The sequence below is a fragment of the Arachis stenosperma genome, chromosome 8 (assembly GCF_014773155.1).
Source record: "Arachis stenosperma cultivar V10309 chromosome 8, arast.V10309.gnm1.PFL2, whole genome shotgun sequence".
Lineage (NCBI taxonomy): Eukaryota > Viridiplantae > Streptophyta > Magnoliopsida > Fabales > Fabaceae > Arachis > Arachis stenosperma.
The window spans coordinates 29,006,289-29,025,116 of record NC_080384.1 but is presented as its reverse complement, the minus strand read 5'-3'; the positions used below and the strand labels follow the sequence as shown (position 1 = coordinate 29,025,116).

Genomic DNA, 18,828 nt, shown 5'->3' with positions numbered 1-18,828 from the left:
TAAATTTTAATGCATTAAATATTTAATAATGTAAAAAGACATCTTTAAATTAATTTATTTAAATAAAAAAGTATGACAATGTCCTTAATTATTTCACTAACTAAAATTTTTAAAAGTTTCAAGGAATTCATAATTTAAAACTTATATTTATCTTTTATCTAATGAAATAAAATTTAAGTATCTTTAATTGAACGTTATTTTTGAAAAAGATATATCTTTAATTGGATGTTATTTTTGAAAAAGATATTTTTTTAAAAGATCTTTTACAAGAATAAAAGTGATTTTATGTTTGAATATCTTATATAAATTTTTTTTTATTTATTAATTATATTTAGATAAAATAAGATAAAAATATTTTTTTATTTATTTATTATGTGAAAAATATTTAAAAAAATATTTTAAAAAAAGATATAAATTATAATTTTTTAAAAAAGATATATTTTTTATTTTTTTTAGTATTTTTATTTTTACTATTAAAAATCTGATAAACACACTAAAAAATAACAAGTATTTATTAGTAAAATTTTAAAAAATTCATTGAAAATTTTCATTAATTAATATTTTTATTTTTGTTAAAATGGGTCCATATAAGAAAATAATGAGAATACATATATTTTATTTTCATAAAATAGAAAAAGGTTATAAATATCTTAGTAGAGGAGCAATTTTCATAAGTCTTTTATTGTTTTCATTCATTCATTGTGACCTAGCAACTAGCAAGCAGTAGCAGGAGTTGAGGCAACTCCCGAACACGTGGAAGGCGGCAGCACTATATATTCGAAACTTGAGCTGCACCCGAAACTGAATCTTCGAACCCTAAGCCCCAGCTCGGGTTCTTCTCTACAACTCTTCCTCCGATTACTCAACACACCAACCTAGATCTATTCTTGTCTTCTCGAATTTCAGATCCAAGGTTTGCATCTAATGCTTTTCGTTTTTTAATTTTTCTAGCTTTTTTTGCTTGCTGCGTTATTGGCTCTTGATTCTTCATGGATTCGATTCGTTGATGCTATTTGCAGAAATCAGTTATTGAATATGGTGTCCGACGCCAGCAAGAAAAAGGCCGCGCAGAAGAAGGCGGCGGCAGCGGCTAAGAGAGGAGGCAAGGCGGCTGCTTCCTCGAAGGCGTCGGCGTCAGCTTCAGCCTCGGAGAAGGCAGCCGACCAACTCGCCAACGGTCTCGGAGATATGGTCATATCGGATCGGACCTGCACCGGTGTCCTCTGCTCACACCCCCTTTCCAGGGATATTAGGGTCAGTAACACTTCGGATGATGTTGAATTGAATTGAATTGAATGTAATGCAATGTTTAGGGTTTAAGTTTAGGAATGGAATAGTATAAACTCTGGTTAAACAGAGTTGTAGATGTCATGTCTTTGTTTAGTGTTCTGATTCTATCTGTTTGCACATCCTAAATGCTTATTCTCTAATCTCTATAAGTTCTTGGAGAGTTAAAGGAACATATCGGTTAAATCTAAAGCTGAACGAGTAAGGTTAAGGAGAAGGTTGAGCTGAGGAGTAGGTTTATTTTGGAATGTCCTGTGATGATTACTGATACTATGCTGATTATTTCTTTATTTGTTATTATTTTGATCTGTCAAAGAAGCTTTTTTCTGCCCTTGCTCTTCAATCGAAAGTGTTCTGTCTTGCGGTAGTATGCATAATCCCCTTTTGGAAAAGGCAAGTAGGAGATAATTTGTATGTTACTTTAATTACTTATTACTTTGGATTTCTTACAACTTGTATAAAGTGTGGTAGACAGTCTTGGTTTAGCGTGTCTTATTTTAGCTTCTTGTTGTTAAGTTTGGGTGATTGTATTTGAGTGCTGTAGCCTAATGGTTGGGTCAGTCTGTAGCATGGGCATTCTACCATGTTTAATATCGTTGCTTCTCCTTTAAGAATGTAATCAATACTTAATACTTAATATTTGGGTGGGTATTGTTTCAATGTTGTGTTATTAAAAGTGAGTTTCTGCTATATTTAGTGTTGTATTGTTTATTTTAATGATGTGATCATTGTTATATTGACAATTTTATGTTCATGTTCTAATTGTAGATAGAGTCTCTGTCAGTTACTTTTCATGGACATGATCTGATAGTTGATTCTGAATTGGAGCTGAACTATGGAAGGTTTGTTATCCTTACCCGTTTGTTTTCCATAGGATGCTGTTATTCATAACTATAATTGTTACTTATATTTTTTTCCCCTGTTAAATTCCATTCAGACGCTATGGTTTGCTTGGATTAAATGGTTGTGGAAAATCTACCTTGCTTACGGCAATAGGTATGCGAGAGCTTCCTATTCCAGAACACATGGATATATATCACCTTGCTAGGGAAATTGAAGCCTCTGACATGTCTGCGCTGGAGGCTGTAATAAGCTGTGACGAGGAGAGGTTGAGATTGGAGAAAGAAGCTGAAGCTTTAGCCTCTCAGGTTTGTTTCAGTAATATAGTATCTGAGTTTTTTGTGGGTTTCTTTATATTCTTGGATTTCTGACTCATCTTAATTGTTGCTCCAGGATGATGGGGGTGGTGAAGCACTTGACCGTATATATGAACGTTTGGAAGCCCTGGATGCATCGACTGCAGAAAAACGTGCTGCTGAAATCCTATTTGGTCTTGGTTTCAACAAGCAAATGCAGGCAAAGAAGACACGTGATTTTTCCGGGGGTTGGAGAATGAGGATTGCTCTAGCCAGAGCTTTATTCATGAACCCAACCATTCTCTTGCTTGATGAACCTACCAATCACCTCGGTAATCCTCCAGTCCCATATGAAATGCCCTTTATTTGTTGAACTGTTATTTTGTTTGATGGCTTCCCCTAGGGTTTAGGTCACATGTTAAGCTTACCATTAGTGGAAATTTTTAAATGTTTTCATTTAATGAATGCAAAACAAATGCATTGGAAACTTAAATTTTTTTATATTTTCAATGAAAACTCTTGTAAACTTAACATGTGCCCTTAGGGCACAAGATAGATAAATCTTTTTCCCTATTGGCTCACATGTAATTTTAACTTCAAGGATATGTGGATCCATTATCAGGAAGTCAGAATTTTACTTGTTATGCTTTTAAATTGAATTCCATTTTGTTTTTCGTATGTTTCTATATCCAGGTGATCAGTAATGTTCTTCCTTATATTTTTTGCAACTTCTGTATATTTCTACCTTTCCTTGAGTAATTGTTCATTCATCAATGTCTTTGCTATAATCTATTTGCAGATTTGGAAGCCTGTGTGTGGCTGGAGGAGAATCTTAAGAAGTTTGAGCGTATTCTGGTTGTGGTTTCACACTCCCAGGATTTTCTTAATGGTGTCTGCACAAATATCATACACATGCAAAGCAAAAAGCTGAAGCTCTACACTGGTAACTATGATCAGTATGTTCAGACACGTGCTGAACTTGAAGAGAACCAGATGAAGCAGTACAAATGGGAGCAGGACCAGATTGCCTCAATGAAGGAATACATTGCCCGATTTGGCCATGGGTCAGCAAAACTAGCTCGACAAGCTCAGAGTAAAGAGAAAACTCTTGCAAAAATGGAGAGGGGTGGTCTTACAGAGAAGGTGGCTAGGGACAAAGTTTTGGTATTCCGCTTTGTGGATGTGGGAAAACTTCCCCCTCCTGTCCTCCAGTTTGTTGAGGTGACATTTGGTTACACTCCTGAGACTCTCATATACAAGAACATTGACTTTGGGGTTGATTTAGACTCTAGGATTGCTCTGGTTGGACCCAATGGAGCTGGGAAGAGTACATTACTTAAGTTAATGACAGGTGAACTGGTTCCTATAGATGGCATGGTTCGACGCCATAATCATCTTCGGATTGCACAATATCACCAGCACTTGGCCGAAAAGCTAGACATGGAAATGTCAGCTCTCCAGTATATGATTAAAGAATACCCTGGAAATGAGGAAGAGAAGATGAGAGCTGCTATTGGGAAGTTTGGCCTATCAGGTAAAGCCCAGGTGATGCCCATGAAGAATTTATCTGATGGGCAGAGGAGCCGTGTGATATTTGCATGGTTAGCCTATAGGCAACCTCACTTGCTACTCTTGGATGAGCCAACCAATCATTTGGATATTGAGACAATTGACTCGTTGGCCGAGGCATTGAATGAATGGGATGGTGGCATGGTGCTTGTTAGCCATGATTTTAGGCTCATAAACCAGGTGGCCCATGAGATATGGGTGTGTGCAGACCAATGTGTCACCAGATGGGAAGGTGATATTATGGATTTCAAGCAGCATCTAAAGGCGAAAGCAGGTTTATCTGACTGAAGAAGATAGTCAGAACCGCGACAGAAGCTGTCATCTAATACTTTGCTTGCTCAAGGTTTATTTCTCTCGAGGGTACTCAAGTTGATTTCTCTCGAGGTTGATTATAGTAGAGTTGAATGGAAGAGAACCAATTGAGAAAGCGTGTGGCCTAAATATTTTTTTGGGGCTGGCAATGTCCACCTCGGTTAGATTGGTAATATTTTTGTTTTTTTACTACTTTACTGTGCTTCTAATAGATAACGAGATACTTCACCTTATGTCAGATGTTATACCTAAAGGTCTATTCTGGTTAACTCTTGTATCCGGCGAATTTTATGAATATGTTGTGCGGAGAGCACTGTATTTTTGCGCACCTATTCTGCAGTGGTTCGCTTACTTGTGATGAGTAACCGTCTCGTCTTAAAAAGTAAATTTTGTATGGTTAACACGTAAAAGATGATTGAATGAAACGGGCATAGCTAGCTCCATTGTCATTTTTCGGGTGCCAACTGCTAAGTGCCCTTAGGCAGGTGTACCACAGTAACTAATCTTTTGCTTTGCTCGAATGAACTTCGAAATATTATTATAGTAAATAGTATAAACATATAAATGAACAAAAAAGGGGAAAGAAATTTAGACTTTGCTCAACTAGAACATGAAAATGCATACAATAAATTAGTGTCTTAGTATTAATCTGTCGGAGATTAAAAATCAAAGAAAAGAAAAAGGGAAAAAGGGTGCTTCCTGTCTAACAGGTAGTATTTAGTCGTTGACAACAGTGTAGCGTTTGTTTTGAGGTATTGATATAGTATTATGTTTGTTGGCTCAGAGACTGGTACTAAAATTTTTGTTTCTATCTCTAAAATTTGGTATTAAAATTTCTGTTTCTAGTATTTCAGTACCTTCAAAAAGTAGGGACGTAAGGGATTGAAATTTTTAGAGACGGAGACTGAAATTTTAATAACATTTTATACCTAAAATATCCTCATTTCAATTAATTAATTTTAATTTTATCCTTTTTGCAAATTAAATTAGAGTTTTATTCTTGTTTCAATTTCTGTCTTTCACTTTGCACCAAACAGAATACTGAAATTTATTTCAATCTCTGTCTCTCAGTCTCAGTATTTTAGTCTCTGTCTCTTTACCGAATGCTACCTAAATACTTGAGTTCATACTGATTGATTGATGGGAATGGATAACACTTAATAACAACAATTGAAAAGAAAAATTAAGAGGATTCATTTCTTTGATTTATTAGTAGTACATGCTCGTGAATCTCTCCTTTGTAGTACTCTGTTAAAGCATGCATTACGGTTTACTGGAATGTGCGAGGACCTTGTTTAGATGAAATTTGGAATGAAGGCGGCGAAAGCTATTTATTCAGAGCTGCAACGACTAGACAACCTTGATGTTTCACTGTGATAGAGAAAGTGCAGTGCAATTTTTGGATTCAGGTTGGAATATTCTTCCGTGAAGTCTTTTTTATCCAGTTGGTCATTTCCTCATCTATCTCCTTTAAATATATAAACAAATATATGTGTATGAATTGCTGAAATTAAATAGTGCGAGACAAATGCTTGGACCACAAACAAAAGAGCCAAACCAGTTTGCTGTCTATAAAAAGAAAGAATAGTCTAAGGAGAGTTCGAGAATAATGTTGTTAATGCAGCTTTGATCGATGTTGGCTTGTCCATTATGGGAGGAACAAGAAGATAGTGTTTGAAAATCCACTTCTTGTGTACTTACTTTGGAAGGGTATGGTGGTGTGTACCGCATTGATTGGAAATCTTATGATGCCTTGATACGGTGTGTATTAATATATCTGGGCTGTTTCTTGATTGGACCATTTTGGAATGTGAGTGAGAGAGCAATCATAAGGTGTTGAGAACAATGAACCTACTTGACTTGACTTTGGGACCATTTTTAAATCCCTTAATGAAATTGAGATAAGAGGCATTATGGTGCTCTGATTTCCCATGCTTCAAGCTTGTGGCTGCCAATGGAGAATGGAGAATGATGTTTTCTGTGCCCGCCTCGCATATTTTATTCTCTTTGTTGTGTTTTTCTCTTCTGGTTCCCATGCATGTTCTTCATTACACTAAATGTTTGAAGACAAAAACTGAAACACACACAATAGACTATCATTTTGCTGTTATTCTCCATGTTTAGATACACAAAATCAAAATATAGATATCTCCCTGTCTTTTAGTGCTTTTGTATTTTTGTACAAAGATTGTTGATAAATAAAACAATAAATTTGCGATTTGAATATGGTTTCTCAAAATACATACAAAAAAAAAATTAATTGATGTTCTTAATATGTTCTTAGTTAAATTCAAAAGAAAATATCAAATAGATGTCATATGCATCTTCAAAAATAAATGAAATACTAAATAAAAGTGATATGATTTTTTAAAAAAAGAAACCTAACTTTATCAATGAATTTTAATTAGTAAGTTGATGTGATATAAACTTTTTTCTTTTTCTTTTTTTCTTTTTAATGAAGTAGTAATTCGGGTGACTGGAACTTGCAAGTCATTTAACTTTATTTGATCACTGGTCAACACTCAAGTGAATGTTATTGGTTCAGTTAAATTCTCAGGTTATTGTGTCTGCGAGTATGCCTAATAGGCTAATACACAAAGCGCCTGCACCGTGAAACACTCCCCCATGTTTCAGCCAATGTGATTGAACCAGCTCCAACATTCAATATTACATATATATGGGGTGAAAATTTAGAAAAAGTTAATAATCGAAAGGCGTTAGATAATAATTTAGTTAAATATATTTTATTAAATAATTTTCAGCTATCAACTTAACATAAAATTAATTTTATATGAATTTTTATCGTATATCTTCTACAATTTATTCCAATAATTCTCTCTAGTAAAGTACAAGATTTTTATATGCATCATATTATTAGAATTATATTATAATACGAAGATAATGTTATTATTGGTATTTATTTTTTAAATTTAATTTTCATATGTATTATTAATGTGAAAAATTTTGTGCAAATAACTCATTTTTAAATATATATTTAATTGAATTATTATATGTATATAAAATTCTTTCAGGTATCAAAATTAACTTAGACATTTTAGGCTTGTCGAAATGCACAAGAGAGCCAAGACACCCGCAGTGGGTAGAGTAGGGTACGGTCCGGGTATGCCTGCGGGTAGGGTAGGGTACGGGTTTAAGGTGTACCTTATCCTACCCTAGCGCACTTCATATATAACACATATTTTATAAAAATCTCTCTATATAGTAAAGGAAGTGAGAGTTGAACCCACAACCTCTCTTTTGTAATAACTTATAATAAGTGAACAATCACTAAACTAGTTAGTTAATTTAGTAATTTAGAACATTAATTTTTTATTTTTTATGTTATTAATACATATAAAATTCGAAATAATTGAATTTTGTATTTACTTTGAAAAAATTTGATATTTCTACGGGTAGGGTAGGATAGGGTAGGATTTAAAATTTTTGGGTGCGGGTAGGGTTAGGGTTTAGAGATTCTCAATCTGCGGGTAGGGTAGGGTAGAGTTTTAATGAAATTTTCAACTGGCAGATAGGGTTAGGATACCCTACCCTACTCATTGCCAACCCTATATGGTATGAATGTATGATAAGTCCACTACATCTTTTTTGCTACCTTTTTTTTCTGTCATTCTATGTATACAACCAAGAAATAACAATCTTCTAATAAAACACTTACCAAATCTCAACTTTATAGTTATATATGAAAAAAGATATTCACTCTGTCTTGACCAAGAAAAGAAAAAGATAAATGATAATTTTTGTTCCTTAAATTTTTTTTAAAATTTCAAAATATTATTAACGTTTAATTTATTTTGATTTTGTTATTAACATTTTAAATAGGTTTGAATTGCAATATAAATTAATAAATTAAAAAATAATTATAAAGGTTTCTAATAAGAGTAGTAAAATTGATGATGCAGAAAATGAAATTATAGAATATAGAGAGAAGAATAGAGAAGTGAATTGAGAGAAAATTAGAATGAACTATCATGTATTGAACTCACTTCTTTATATACAAGGCATTGTTATTTATAAAGACATATTGTGTAACTGAATTTTGTAACAGAATTTCAGTAATTGACTCCATTACACATAGTTAACCAAAATTTGTAGCTTATTGATCTTGATCCTTGACAGCCCCCCTCAAATTGAGTGTAGGGGATGAACAAACACGAAGTTTGTCACAAAATTTGGAAAAGAGAGTCATCGATAATGGCTTAGTAAATATGTCAGCCACCTAGTATGAGGATGGAATATTAGTGACAAATAGTTTCTTATGTGTAACTTAGTCCCTCACAAAGTGAAGATCTAACTCAAAATGCTTAAATTTGCTATGTAAAATTGGATTTGCAGCAAGAAAGCGAGCACTTTGGTTGTCACAGTAGAGAGTAAGAGCTGTGGTGAGAGAGAGATGTAACTCATGAAGCAGATTTTGTGTCCAAATGACTTCAGATTGAGTTGCAGCAATTGCACGAAACTCAGCTTCTATGCTTGATCGGCTAACGGCACATTGCTTGTTGCTTTTCCATGCAATCAAGTTTGTTCCTAGGTAGACACAATATCCAGTAACACTTTTTCTATCATCAGCATCTGCTCCCCAATCAGCATCTGAAAAAGAAAATAATCGAAAGTCGGTACAGGTTGTAAATAAGAGACCCTGATCCATACTTTCCTTAATATATCTAAGTATCCTTTTGAGTGCTTTCCAATGATTGACAGTGGGATTGTGCATATACTGACAAATCTTGCTAACAGCAAATGTAAGGTCTGGCCTAATAAGTGTGAGATATTGGAGGGTCCCTGCAATAGAACGAAATAATTTTGGATCTTCAAAATGAGAGGAATCATTAGCTGACAATTTTGAAGAAGCAACTATAGGAGTTGGGGCTGAATTAGTCATAGTCATTTTGGTTCTATCAAGTAAGTCAGTGATATATTTCTTTTGATGCAATAAAATTTGAGAATCATTCACATAATTGGCTTCTAAGCTAAGAAAAAAAACTGAATTTGTCAAGGTCTTTAAGAGAGAAAATAGAGTGAAGCTGCTAAATTAATAATTGTAATTCAGAGGGGTTATCTCCAGTTAATAGAATATCATCAACATATGCACATAATAGAGTTACAGATGTATTAATATGTCCTATGAATAAAGAAGGCTCTGAACGAGTATTAATAAAACCAAACTTTTTTAATGTGGCAGATAAGGTTAGAAACCAAGCTCTTGGAGCTTGTTTGAGTCCATAAATAGCTTTCTATAATCTGCAAACAAGAGAAGGGTTAGTGTTACAAAATCCTGGAGGTTGTTGCATATAAACCGTTTCATGTAAATCACTATTGAGAAATGCATTGTTAAAATCAAATTGTCTCAATTGCCAGCCTCAAAACAAGGTAATTGAGAGCACAATTCGGATAGTTTGAGATTTAATTACAAGACTAAAGGTTTGCTCAAAGTCCACACCCTCTCTTTGATGAAATTTCTTGGCCACAAGTCTAGCTTTATATCTAATGACTTGGCCTTGAGGGTTCTTTTTCAATGCAAAGACCCATTTGTTGCCTATAATGACAGCACTAGGTGGTGGGAAGATTAGATCCCATGTTTGACATTTTAAAAGTACAAAATACCCAGTTTGTATTGCATGTTTTCAATGAGCATGTGTTAATGCTTCTGAAGCTGTTTTTGGTATATGATGTAGAAACTTTGAATCACTATACAATGAGGAAGTGATAGTAGAAAAGACTCAAGGTTTAGAGATTTCAGATTTAGATATGATTTTCATTGGGTGAATGTTGAATGGTGGTGGAGGAAGAGGTGGTGATACTTGTGATGAAGAAGAAGAGATAATGGGTGGTTGAAGAGGTAACACTATTTTCATATCTGAAGTTGAAATTTGGTCAGTAGGCAATGTGGGAGATTGAAAGTCACGATTTACTGATGTAAGATGTGAAGCTGAGTGAAGCAGATTTGAAGAGGGAGGGGAGGAGATGGAGGGAGAAATTGGTGTTTCTAAAGGAGGTGTGTGTGACTGAATTGGTGATGGTGGTCCAGGGATAACTTGTGGTGTAGGTAAGAGAGGTGAGGAGTCTGAAATAGAAGAATATTTTGAAGTAAAATGGGAAGAGTATGGGAATCTTGTTTCATAAAAAATAATATTTTTTGATATATATAATTTACCTGATGGAGAAAGACACTTATAGCCTTTGTGGCTAAAATCATAGCCTAAGAATAAACATAAATGAGACTTGTAATCAAATTTATGTTTGTTGTAAGGCCTCAAGAGAGGATAGCAAGCACATCCAAATACTTTGAGAAAAGTGTAATCTGGTTGCTGATGAAAGAGTTTCTCCAAAGGAGTTAATTGATTGAAAACAAGAGTGGGAAGTCTATTAATGAGATAAGCAGCAGTTTAAAATGCATAATCCCATAACTGTAATGGAAGGGCAGTTGTGACAAGAAGTGATAGACCAACTTCTATAAGATGTCGATATTTTCTTTCCACTGTCCCTTGTTGTTGATGTGTATAAGGACATGAAAGTCTATGAATAATTCCTTTCTCAGTCAAATAAGTCTTGAAGGAATTAGACAAAAATCTAAGACCATGATCACTTTGTATAGCTTTAAGTTGATATCCAATTTGTCTTTTCAAAGTAGTTTTATATTGCTTAAAAGCTGCTAAGGCTTCGGATTTATTAACAAAAAAAAAAAAAGAGAAGTGTATCTACTATAAGCATCTACAAAATTAATATAATATCTAAAACCATTCTTAGAAACTATAGGAGCTGGTCCCCAAATATCTATGTAGACAAGTTCTAAAGGATGCACATACATAGATTGAGAATTTGGAAAAGGTAATTGATGTAACTTTGTCATAGAACAGAATTCACAAATAGATATAGGAGTAGAGCTTTTTGAATGTAAAATTTGATTTTTATTCAGAATATATGAGACAGTTTTCATAGAGGAATGGCCAAGTCTCTTATGCCATGTATCTACAGAATTATTGAGAATTGAAGTAGCAGTTAATGCAGTTTGTTGCTTTACACAATTTGGGGTTGGGGAAAGAGTTTTTGGTACAAACAGATTGAGAAACACATAGATTCTATTCTTACCTATCCCTTGAAGTAGATGATTCATGGTAGCCTGATCACGAACAAAGCAATGGTGAGGCCAAAACTCAAAAAAGACCGAGTTATCAAATACAAATTTAGAAACGCTCAAGAGATATTTGAGGCACAAGTAATAGATTAGTTAATTTGAAAGAAAGAGCAGTATTTGAATCATAAAGAGTAGAAGAATTAGAGTTAAAAATTTTAATACCTTAACCATTACCTATATACAACTGATCTAACCCAATCTGATTCTCAGCAGCTTCAAGAAGGTTATTAGGTTCAGCGGTCACATGGTGACTGGCTCCAGAGTCAGGATGCCAAGCTATATTTTGTGAAGATGATAATGATTGTGGTGCTGCCAAGAATGTCCTAGGTTGATGAAAGGATTGTGGAGGAGCTGGAGGGTGATATGATTGAGCTAAAAATGTTGCATTAGGTGACTGAAATTACTGGTCAAAACAACTCCAAGCAGCATGTCCAAGGCGATTACAGATCTAACAAAACAAGCGACTGGAGTTGGTAAATCTACCACCTCTCATAAATCTTCCTCCTCTTCCTCTGCCTCTAGAAGGATTGTAGTTTCTTTGAAAATTCTGATCCGAAGGGATAGAAGATTGAGATAAATTGGCTAAAGGAATTGGTTGTGAAGGTTTCTTGAATCGATTTAGTATGTTTTCATATGCTATCAGGTATGATTCTGTTTCAACTACTGTAAACTTGCCCATTTTTGCCATGACAGTGCCAATGAAGCCTTGATATTCTTCAGTGATTCCATCAAGAATGGTTTGAATATATTCATCTTCAGAGAACGGTGCCTAGAGGCAATTATTGAATCTACTAATTGTCTAATTTTTGCAAGATATTCAGTAATGGTAGTAATGAGTCTTACAAACTTTAATTGTGATCGAAGACTCTGAATTCTTGCCCTTGATGATGTTGTAAAGAATTCAAGAATAGTATCCCACATCTCATAGAAGAATTTGCAGTGCACAATCTTGTTTTTGAAGGTTGTATCCATAGATGCCAATAGCCAAGTCGTAAAAGATTTGTCCTGGAGTCTCCATTCTTTGAAAGTTTCTGATTCAATCTTTGTTGGCTTTGCTGGGTCTCCATAATCCACCATTTGAGTTAGGATGTTCTCCTTCTTGAAGTGGCTTCCAAGATTCTGGCTTTCCACTATGGTGATTGCAGTTTATTTCCACGTTAGGAAGTTGTTGCCGTTGGACTTATCAGAAATAACTATCTGGAGTGGGAAGCGTTAGAAAAGATCATAGCCATGGTGTCAACCATTAGGCTCTGGATACCATGTAAAGGTTTCTGATAAGAGTAGTAAAGTTGATAATGCAGAAAATTAAATTGTAGAATACAGAGAAAAAAACAGAAAAAAAGTAAATTGAAAAAAAATCAGAATGAACTATCATGTATTGAACTCACTTTTTTATGCACAAGGCATTATTATTTATAAAGACATATTATGTAACTGAATTTTGTAATAGAATTTCAATAATTAACTCCACTATACATTAGTTAACCAAAATTTGTAACTTCTTGATCTTAATCCTTGACAATAATTAAAAACAAAAAAAATTAATAAATTACATATTAAAAATACTTTTAAAACTTTTCAAAAACTTAAATTACAAAAAGTTAAGTATATTTAAGAAAAAAAAAAGTTCTACCATCTAAGAAGGTCATATATACTTACGGACAAATTTTAAATATACTTCAAATATCAGTGTTCAAGTAGTTGTAACTGTTAATTATTTTAATTATAAAAAATATATATTATATATTAATTAAAATTATCGGTTAAAATTATCAAAATATCAATAATCTAAATATATGTAAAAATTTTCCTCTACTTATTATATGAATAGAAAAGGCAGTGAGAAAAAGTTTGAAAGCCTTAAAGTGAGTCGGGACAATGCAAGAGAACCGTAGCTATCATATCTTAAAACGTTGTGCCTAATTATCATATATGTATATGGATATTATATATAGCACTTTTTAATCATTAGTGTCGCATTATATGTATCAGAATACATAGAAAAGTGCATGCATCATCTTTGATGGAGGAACGCTAGCAAATCTTAAGATCGAACAATGGAATTGAGCAACACCAACAAATCATCTTCATACTTTTTTTTTCCCACTTCATATCATTTCCATGCTGCAGTATTTTCTTTTTAATACATCATATGATTAAATTAAATAATAATATACTTATTTTTCTATTATGTTTCTTGTTCAATTAATTAGAGAAATGTCATGTGATCTTCTTGTATGTACACTTATATAGAGTGTATATATTTTTTAAAAATATAAAAAAGATAAATTTATTATATTTTCCCCATTATATATTTTTAAACCTTAGAAGAAAATTTACCCTTTAATTTAGTTTAAGTGTGCATAAAAAGTGAATCAAATAACATATTTTATTAATATTAAGTATATAAAATTAATTTTTAATTAGTCAGTATTAATCTATTTTTTTATCATAATTTTTTTAATATTTATTTTTAGAAGATTTAAGATTAGAATTAAGATTTAACATTTAAATTTAAAATTTATTATATAAAATTTAGGATTTATAATTTTCAATAAAAAATTACTTTCAAAAAATTAGTTGATATTAAATGAAAAAATTTGCTCCCTAATTAAACTCTTTGGTTAATTAAAGATTGTGTTATTTGTATACCTCGTCCCTTATTTTGAAATTTTTTTATAGATACGAAAAATTATAGAGAATTAATTTTTAGTTTGTTAACAAATTAACTTTAGAATTTAGGATTTATACTTCTGGATGTAAACTTAAGAATTGATTACTTATAGTTTAAAATTTAAAATAAATAAAATAATTTTTATAAAAAATAGTTAATATTAGTTAAAAAAATTAATTATTAAACATTATATTAAAAATTACATTAATCTTTTCTTTTTTTCTTATAATTAACCCAAATCAAATTAAAGAAGGGTTTATGTAAGAATGATAAGTTACAAGAAGAATGCGAGAAGGATTAATGAGGAATTTAACAACACTGAGAAGGAGTTGCTGCCTATTACTGAGGAAGAGGTATTTTGTCTTCAAATGTACAATTAAATGTTTTTGGACAGTAATTTGAATCGAGATATAATTTTTTTAGTGTTGAGGTATAACTTTCTTTTTCATTTATATGGAATTTTTTGTTCTAAGAACACAGTCGTTGAGCTATACTTCAATCGCTGAGGAATATCGGAAGAGATTGCGACCTACAAAAAGACTTCAACATTCATGTAAAAAAAAAGTATAAGAAGAGATATATGTTATTAGAGTGAATAGCCTACCTTTCACATAGTTAAGATTTTGTATTTTTAGAGTTATTGTGCTATAGGCGGTTACTCAATAAACCTAGTATTACGAAGCTGTTAAAGATGTCCGCCTGATTTGTGGTAACTGCTTTTGAACATATTCAAATGATTTTATTATAGTCGAGCACCTTTATTATCTCACTTGGATTCTGATTATCGGTATAATTAGGTCGAGCTATAACTAATGGATCAAGAGGTAAATTTGGGTCGAGATTATAACTAATAAGTCAATACTAATAAATTTGGGTCAAAGTAAATTTGATAATTAGACCAAACTGTAACGGCCGAGTTTGAGGTATAACGACCAGGTTATAGATATAACGACCGAATTATATATTGGTAATTTGTAAGTCACAAAAATCCTAATATCTTGACCTAATATCCAAATTATAGCTTGTAGCCGATAAATTATAATGACAAGATCAGATAGTGCAGTAAAAATGTAAATAATATTTATTAGAAGAAATACAATAAATTAACTACTAAATTGGTTATTATTATGTATTTGTGTAGATTTTATATATTTTTAATATATATTCTATATAAATAACTGATTAATGGTTAAATTTAAAAAAAAAACATGATTGTTGAAAGAAACACAGGACTAAAACAAAATAAACTGAATTATGCATAGAACTCAAAATATGCATATATCAATTTGTTGAGTGCAAAACATTATGAACTGATGATGAGCTAATAAAGATGTGTATTGTATGATGATGATGATAAATGATCTAAAAAATGAGTAACAATTAACTTTCAAGTCAAAATTTTAAAGGAGACTCAGAATCATACGGCAAATAGTCAAAATTGATATACATATAACAAATTAAAAGGTGCAAGCAAGAAAGCTAACAAACATTTTAAAGAAGTAGCTAAGTTAATATTATAATAACCAAAATTAGATTGAAGTAGTAGCTAGTAACACAGAGAGTAAGTAGTACACATGTTGTTTTATATTATAGTAACATTATTGATATATTTATATATATGGATGGGATTTATTATGAGATGATGAATTGGAGGTGATTAGTTGAGAAGTTGAAGAGGTGGTTGTTGTTGTTGTTGGTAGTTTGTTGCTGTTCAAGAAGTAGTATCCTTTGAAGTTGAGAAGGGGTGCAAGGAATGGTGAGTGCACCTTCATGGTCAAAGCCATACTCCTCTTCAGCCTGCTCCAATAGCCTCAAGAATGCTGGGTTTCTCAAACAACTCAGTGGCATCACCAACCTCTTTGGAGCTTCCTCATCATCACCACCACCCTCAGCAATCACTGCAAAATGTCCTTCTTTCACATCCTCAGGCACACAATCATTACAAGATGATGATGATGACTTCTTGTTGTTGCTCCCCATTAACAAACTCTTATGAATTAGTTTCTCCACCACAAACCTGAAACTGTTACTAGTAGCACTCTTCTTCATGCTTCTAGCACTTAACTTGGCCATTATAATTATTATGATAAAGAGTAGCTTTGAATTGAAGTAGTACTGTATAAAAGTGCAGTTTGTGTGATTGTATATATATATATAGAGTGGAAGATGGTGCATGTGGTATATGGCAGTTTTAAGATAAGATATAATTTGGAGGGTAGCTACATGGATATTTATTTGACAAAACAGAGAGAGATCGATAGTTGAAATAGAGTTAAATTAGGGAGACCATTGCATGTGCCTCCACTGTCTACCACCTTTCCTATAGGTATGACACGTCCCTTTTCCTCATCTTCTTACAACATTCAAAATCTAGGGTTTAGTACTCTTAAGACAAATCTTTACCTAAATTGTTTCCATGTGATATATTATATCACCACAAATGTTTTAAATATGTCAAATATTTATGTAATTGGCAAAAAAAAATTGAATTCCAGTTGTCGGTTCCATTTTGGGGACACTGTTGATGACTGCCGGAAAAAATAAAAAAAATAAAAAAATTGGGGCACATTTATCAGTGAGGCTGAGACCATTTGCTCTGTGCAACCTACCATTTGAGCCATTTAATTTGAGTATATATGGCTCACGGGGATGTATGACTTTTAAGTACAAACTGCCCATGCTGCCATGTTTTCTTCTGTACAACTTTACTCTCCCTTATTCAAAAAATAAATCGTATATGCTCACCTTCCACTCCTCCAAAAACCAAAACCATGCCACAATATAGTTTTCAACAAACAGATTCCCCATGTTCTTTTCTTTAATTTCATTATTATTTTATCTCATTCCTAACTAACAATATAATAGACCGAGAATGATTTAGAAAACCAAAAAAATACACACACATATATATGAGACAACTTATTATTTTTTATCAATAAAACTGACAATAATAACTCTATCGCAGTTAGTTAATAGGAAAAATATATAGAACCAACTCTAAATTAGCTAAAAATAGAATAACTTAATTAATTATAAATATAATAATTAATTTTATTTATTTATGATTTAAAATATTGGTTATTAAATGTTTTACCATATTTAAATTAGGAGGAGATACGTTCGGTATCATTGTAACGTGAATCACGGAAACTGATTCAATTAGCTTCCGTCTCTTCACTCTTCTTCTTTCTCCAAATGCCTAAAATGTAACCATCCAATTTATAAAGAAAAGAAATATCCTAATACCTAGTATAACCATTATCCACGTAGAGATTTTAGATTCACTCAGAGATATTTGACTGATTTTTTGCTGAAATTATCTTGGTTCCTTAGCATTATTATATTTAATATAATCAAACTCGTTTAAATAGGGTTAATAATTTGACTCGTAGCAAATCAAGTTGATATCAGAATGAGTTGAACTGCAAATAAGATAATATTTAACCCTATTTTAATTCGCACTCCTAATATATTATAATATATAATTAAAAATTATTATATATAATAAAATTAATAGAAATCGAATCTACATGTATCTTTTTTTTTCTTTTGTAATTTTATCACATATTTCATTGTGATTTTATTATTTTTAATTTTAATATGAATTTAATTTTATATTTTTTATTTTATTGGTATGTTTATGAAATACAAAATAATTAAATATTCTATTTGATTAAAAGAAGGTTGATTTGTTGTGTAGATAGGATTAAATAGGATTAAGTGTAGAGGTTGGAGGACTTTGTACCGGTCATTCCAGTGTGGTTGAATTTTGTTCAACAGTCCAAAATATGTTCGCCTTTATTATGTTATTTCCACTGCTTGAAGAGATTGTTACGACCACGAAGGACAACGAATTCCAACTACGAATATATAAAAACCAAAACTACTAAGGACATTCCATCCAGCGTAAGTATTTGGATAATCTAAAATGCGACGAGGCATATCCGAAATTCTTAAGAAATACATGAAAAAGAGGATCAGATTCACCCTGAAAAAAGTAATCCAAAAATGGATTTTACCTAAAGTTTCAAGTATATCCGACCAAAAATTTTATCCACCTAATATTGAAATACTCAAATAAAGAAAAAAACAACTCCCATAAAAAGTACATAATAAAAATGTGCTACAACATATAAGTATCTTGTAGAGCAATGTCTAATGCAAAATTAACCGAGACTATTCCAGTGAGTCCTTCTATGGCGAATAAAAAGATGAACCCTACAATAAATAACATAGTTGTTTTATATTATATCGAGAGCCCCCCTCAAAGGTTACACCTAGGTAGAAAGGAAATTTGACGGATAGAGAAGTGGAACGGAAGTTGAAGGCATTGTCCATTTAAGCTCCCTTTTTTTTTCCTCTTCTTTCCTTCTCTACTTCATAGTTCGACCAAGTCAACCTAATCACGAGATTGAAGGATGGAACCTTTTTTTAAAAGATTCCGGATTCCAAAAAGAGTGAAAAATGGTGCAACATTGAAACTTGTTACGTTAGTTCGAATGGAATCTTAGCCTGCCTCACTTTTTTTTACTGCATAAAAGCTATAACATAAGGGTGTAAACAAAGTCAAGAAATTTTTAGACATTCTTCTTCTCAAGATTTAATGCTATTTCTTTCAGAGTGTTAGAATTTAAAGGTACAGATAGGGATTAAGGTTGAAAATTTTTTAACACTTAAGTAGGATAGAGTTGAGTTTT

General features: G+C 32.2%; 2 protein-coding genes across 2 annotated transcripts; one reads left to right on the top strand and one right to left on the bottom strand.

The window, feature by feature from the left end:
- The first annotated feature begins 684 nt into the window (after positions 1-684).
- LOC130944338 (ABC transporter F family member 1) lies at positions 685-4,632 on the top strand. Its single transcript, XM_057872622.1, has 6 exons — positions 685-913; positions 1,020-1,254; positions 2,056-2,129; positions 2,225-2,435; positions 2,521-2,755; positions 3,223-4,632. The coding sequence occupies exons 2-6, from the start codon at positions 1,036-1,038 to the stop codon at positions 4,278-4,280; spliced, it is 1,797 nt and encodes a 598-aa protein (XP_057728605.1). The 5' UTR covers positions 685-913; positions 1,020-1,035; the 3' UTR covers positions 4,281-4,632.
- Positions 4,633-15,665: 11,033 nt separating this feature from the next.
- On the bottom strand, positions 15,666-16,235 carry LOC130943451 (auxin-responsive protein SAUR50). Its single transcript, XM_057871330.1, has one exon. It carries the CDS (start codon positions 16,202-16,204, stop codon positions 15,764-15,766), a length of 441 nt encoding a protein of 146 aa, XP_057727313.1. The 5' UTR covers positions 16,205-16,235; the 3' UTR covers positions 15,666-15,763.
- Positions 16,236-18,828: the final 2,593 nt, after the last annotated feature.

Excerpts from the sequence above, each read along its gene's own strand:
- LOC130943451 (XM_057871330.1), bottom strand. The coding sequence starts at position 16,204 with ATGGCCAAGTTAAGTGCTAGAAGCATGAAGAAGAGTGCTACTAGTAAC.
- LOC130944338 (XM_057872622.1), top strand. The coding sequence starts at position 1,036 with ATGGTGTCCGACGCCAGCAAGAAAAAGGCCGCGCAGAAGAAGGCGGCG. Across the intron at positions 1,255-2,055 it reads CCCTTTCCAGGGATATTAGG|ATAGAGTCTCTGTCAGTTAC; the intron begins GTCAGTAACACT and ends TTCTAATTGTAG. Across the intron at positions 2,436-2,520 it reads CTGAAGCTTTAGCCTCTCAG|GATGATGGGGGTGGTGAAGC; the intron begins GTTTGTTTCAGT and ends TTGTTGCTCCAG.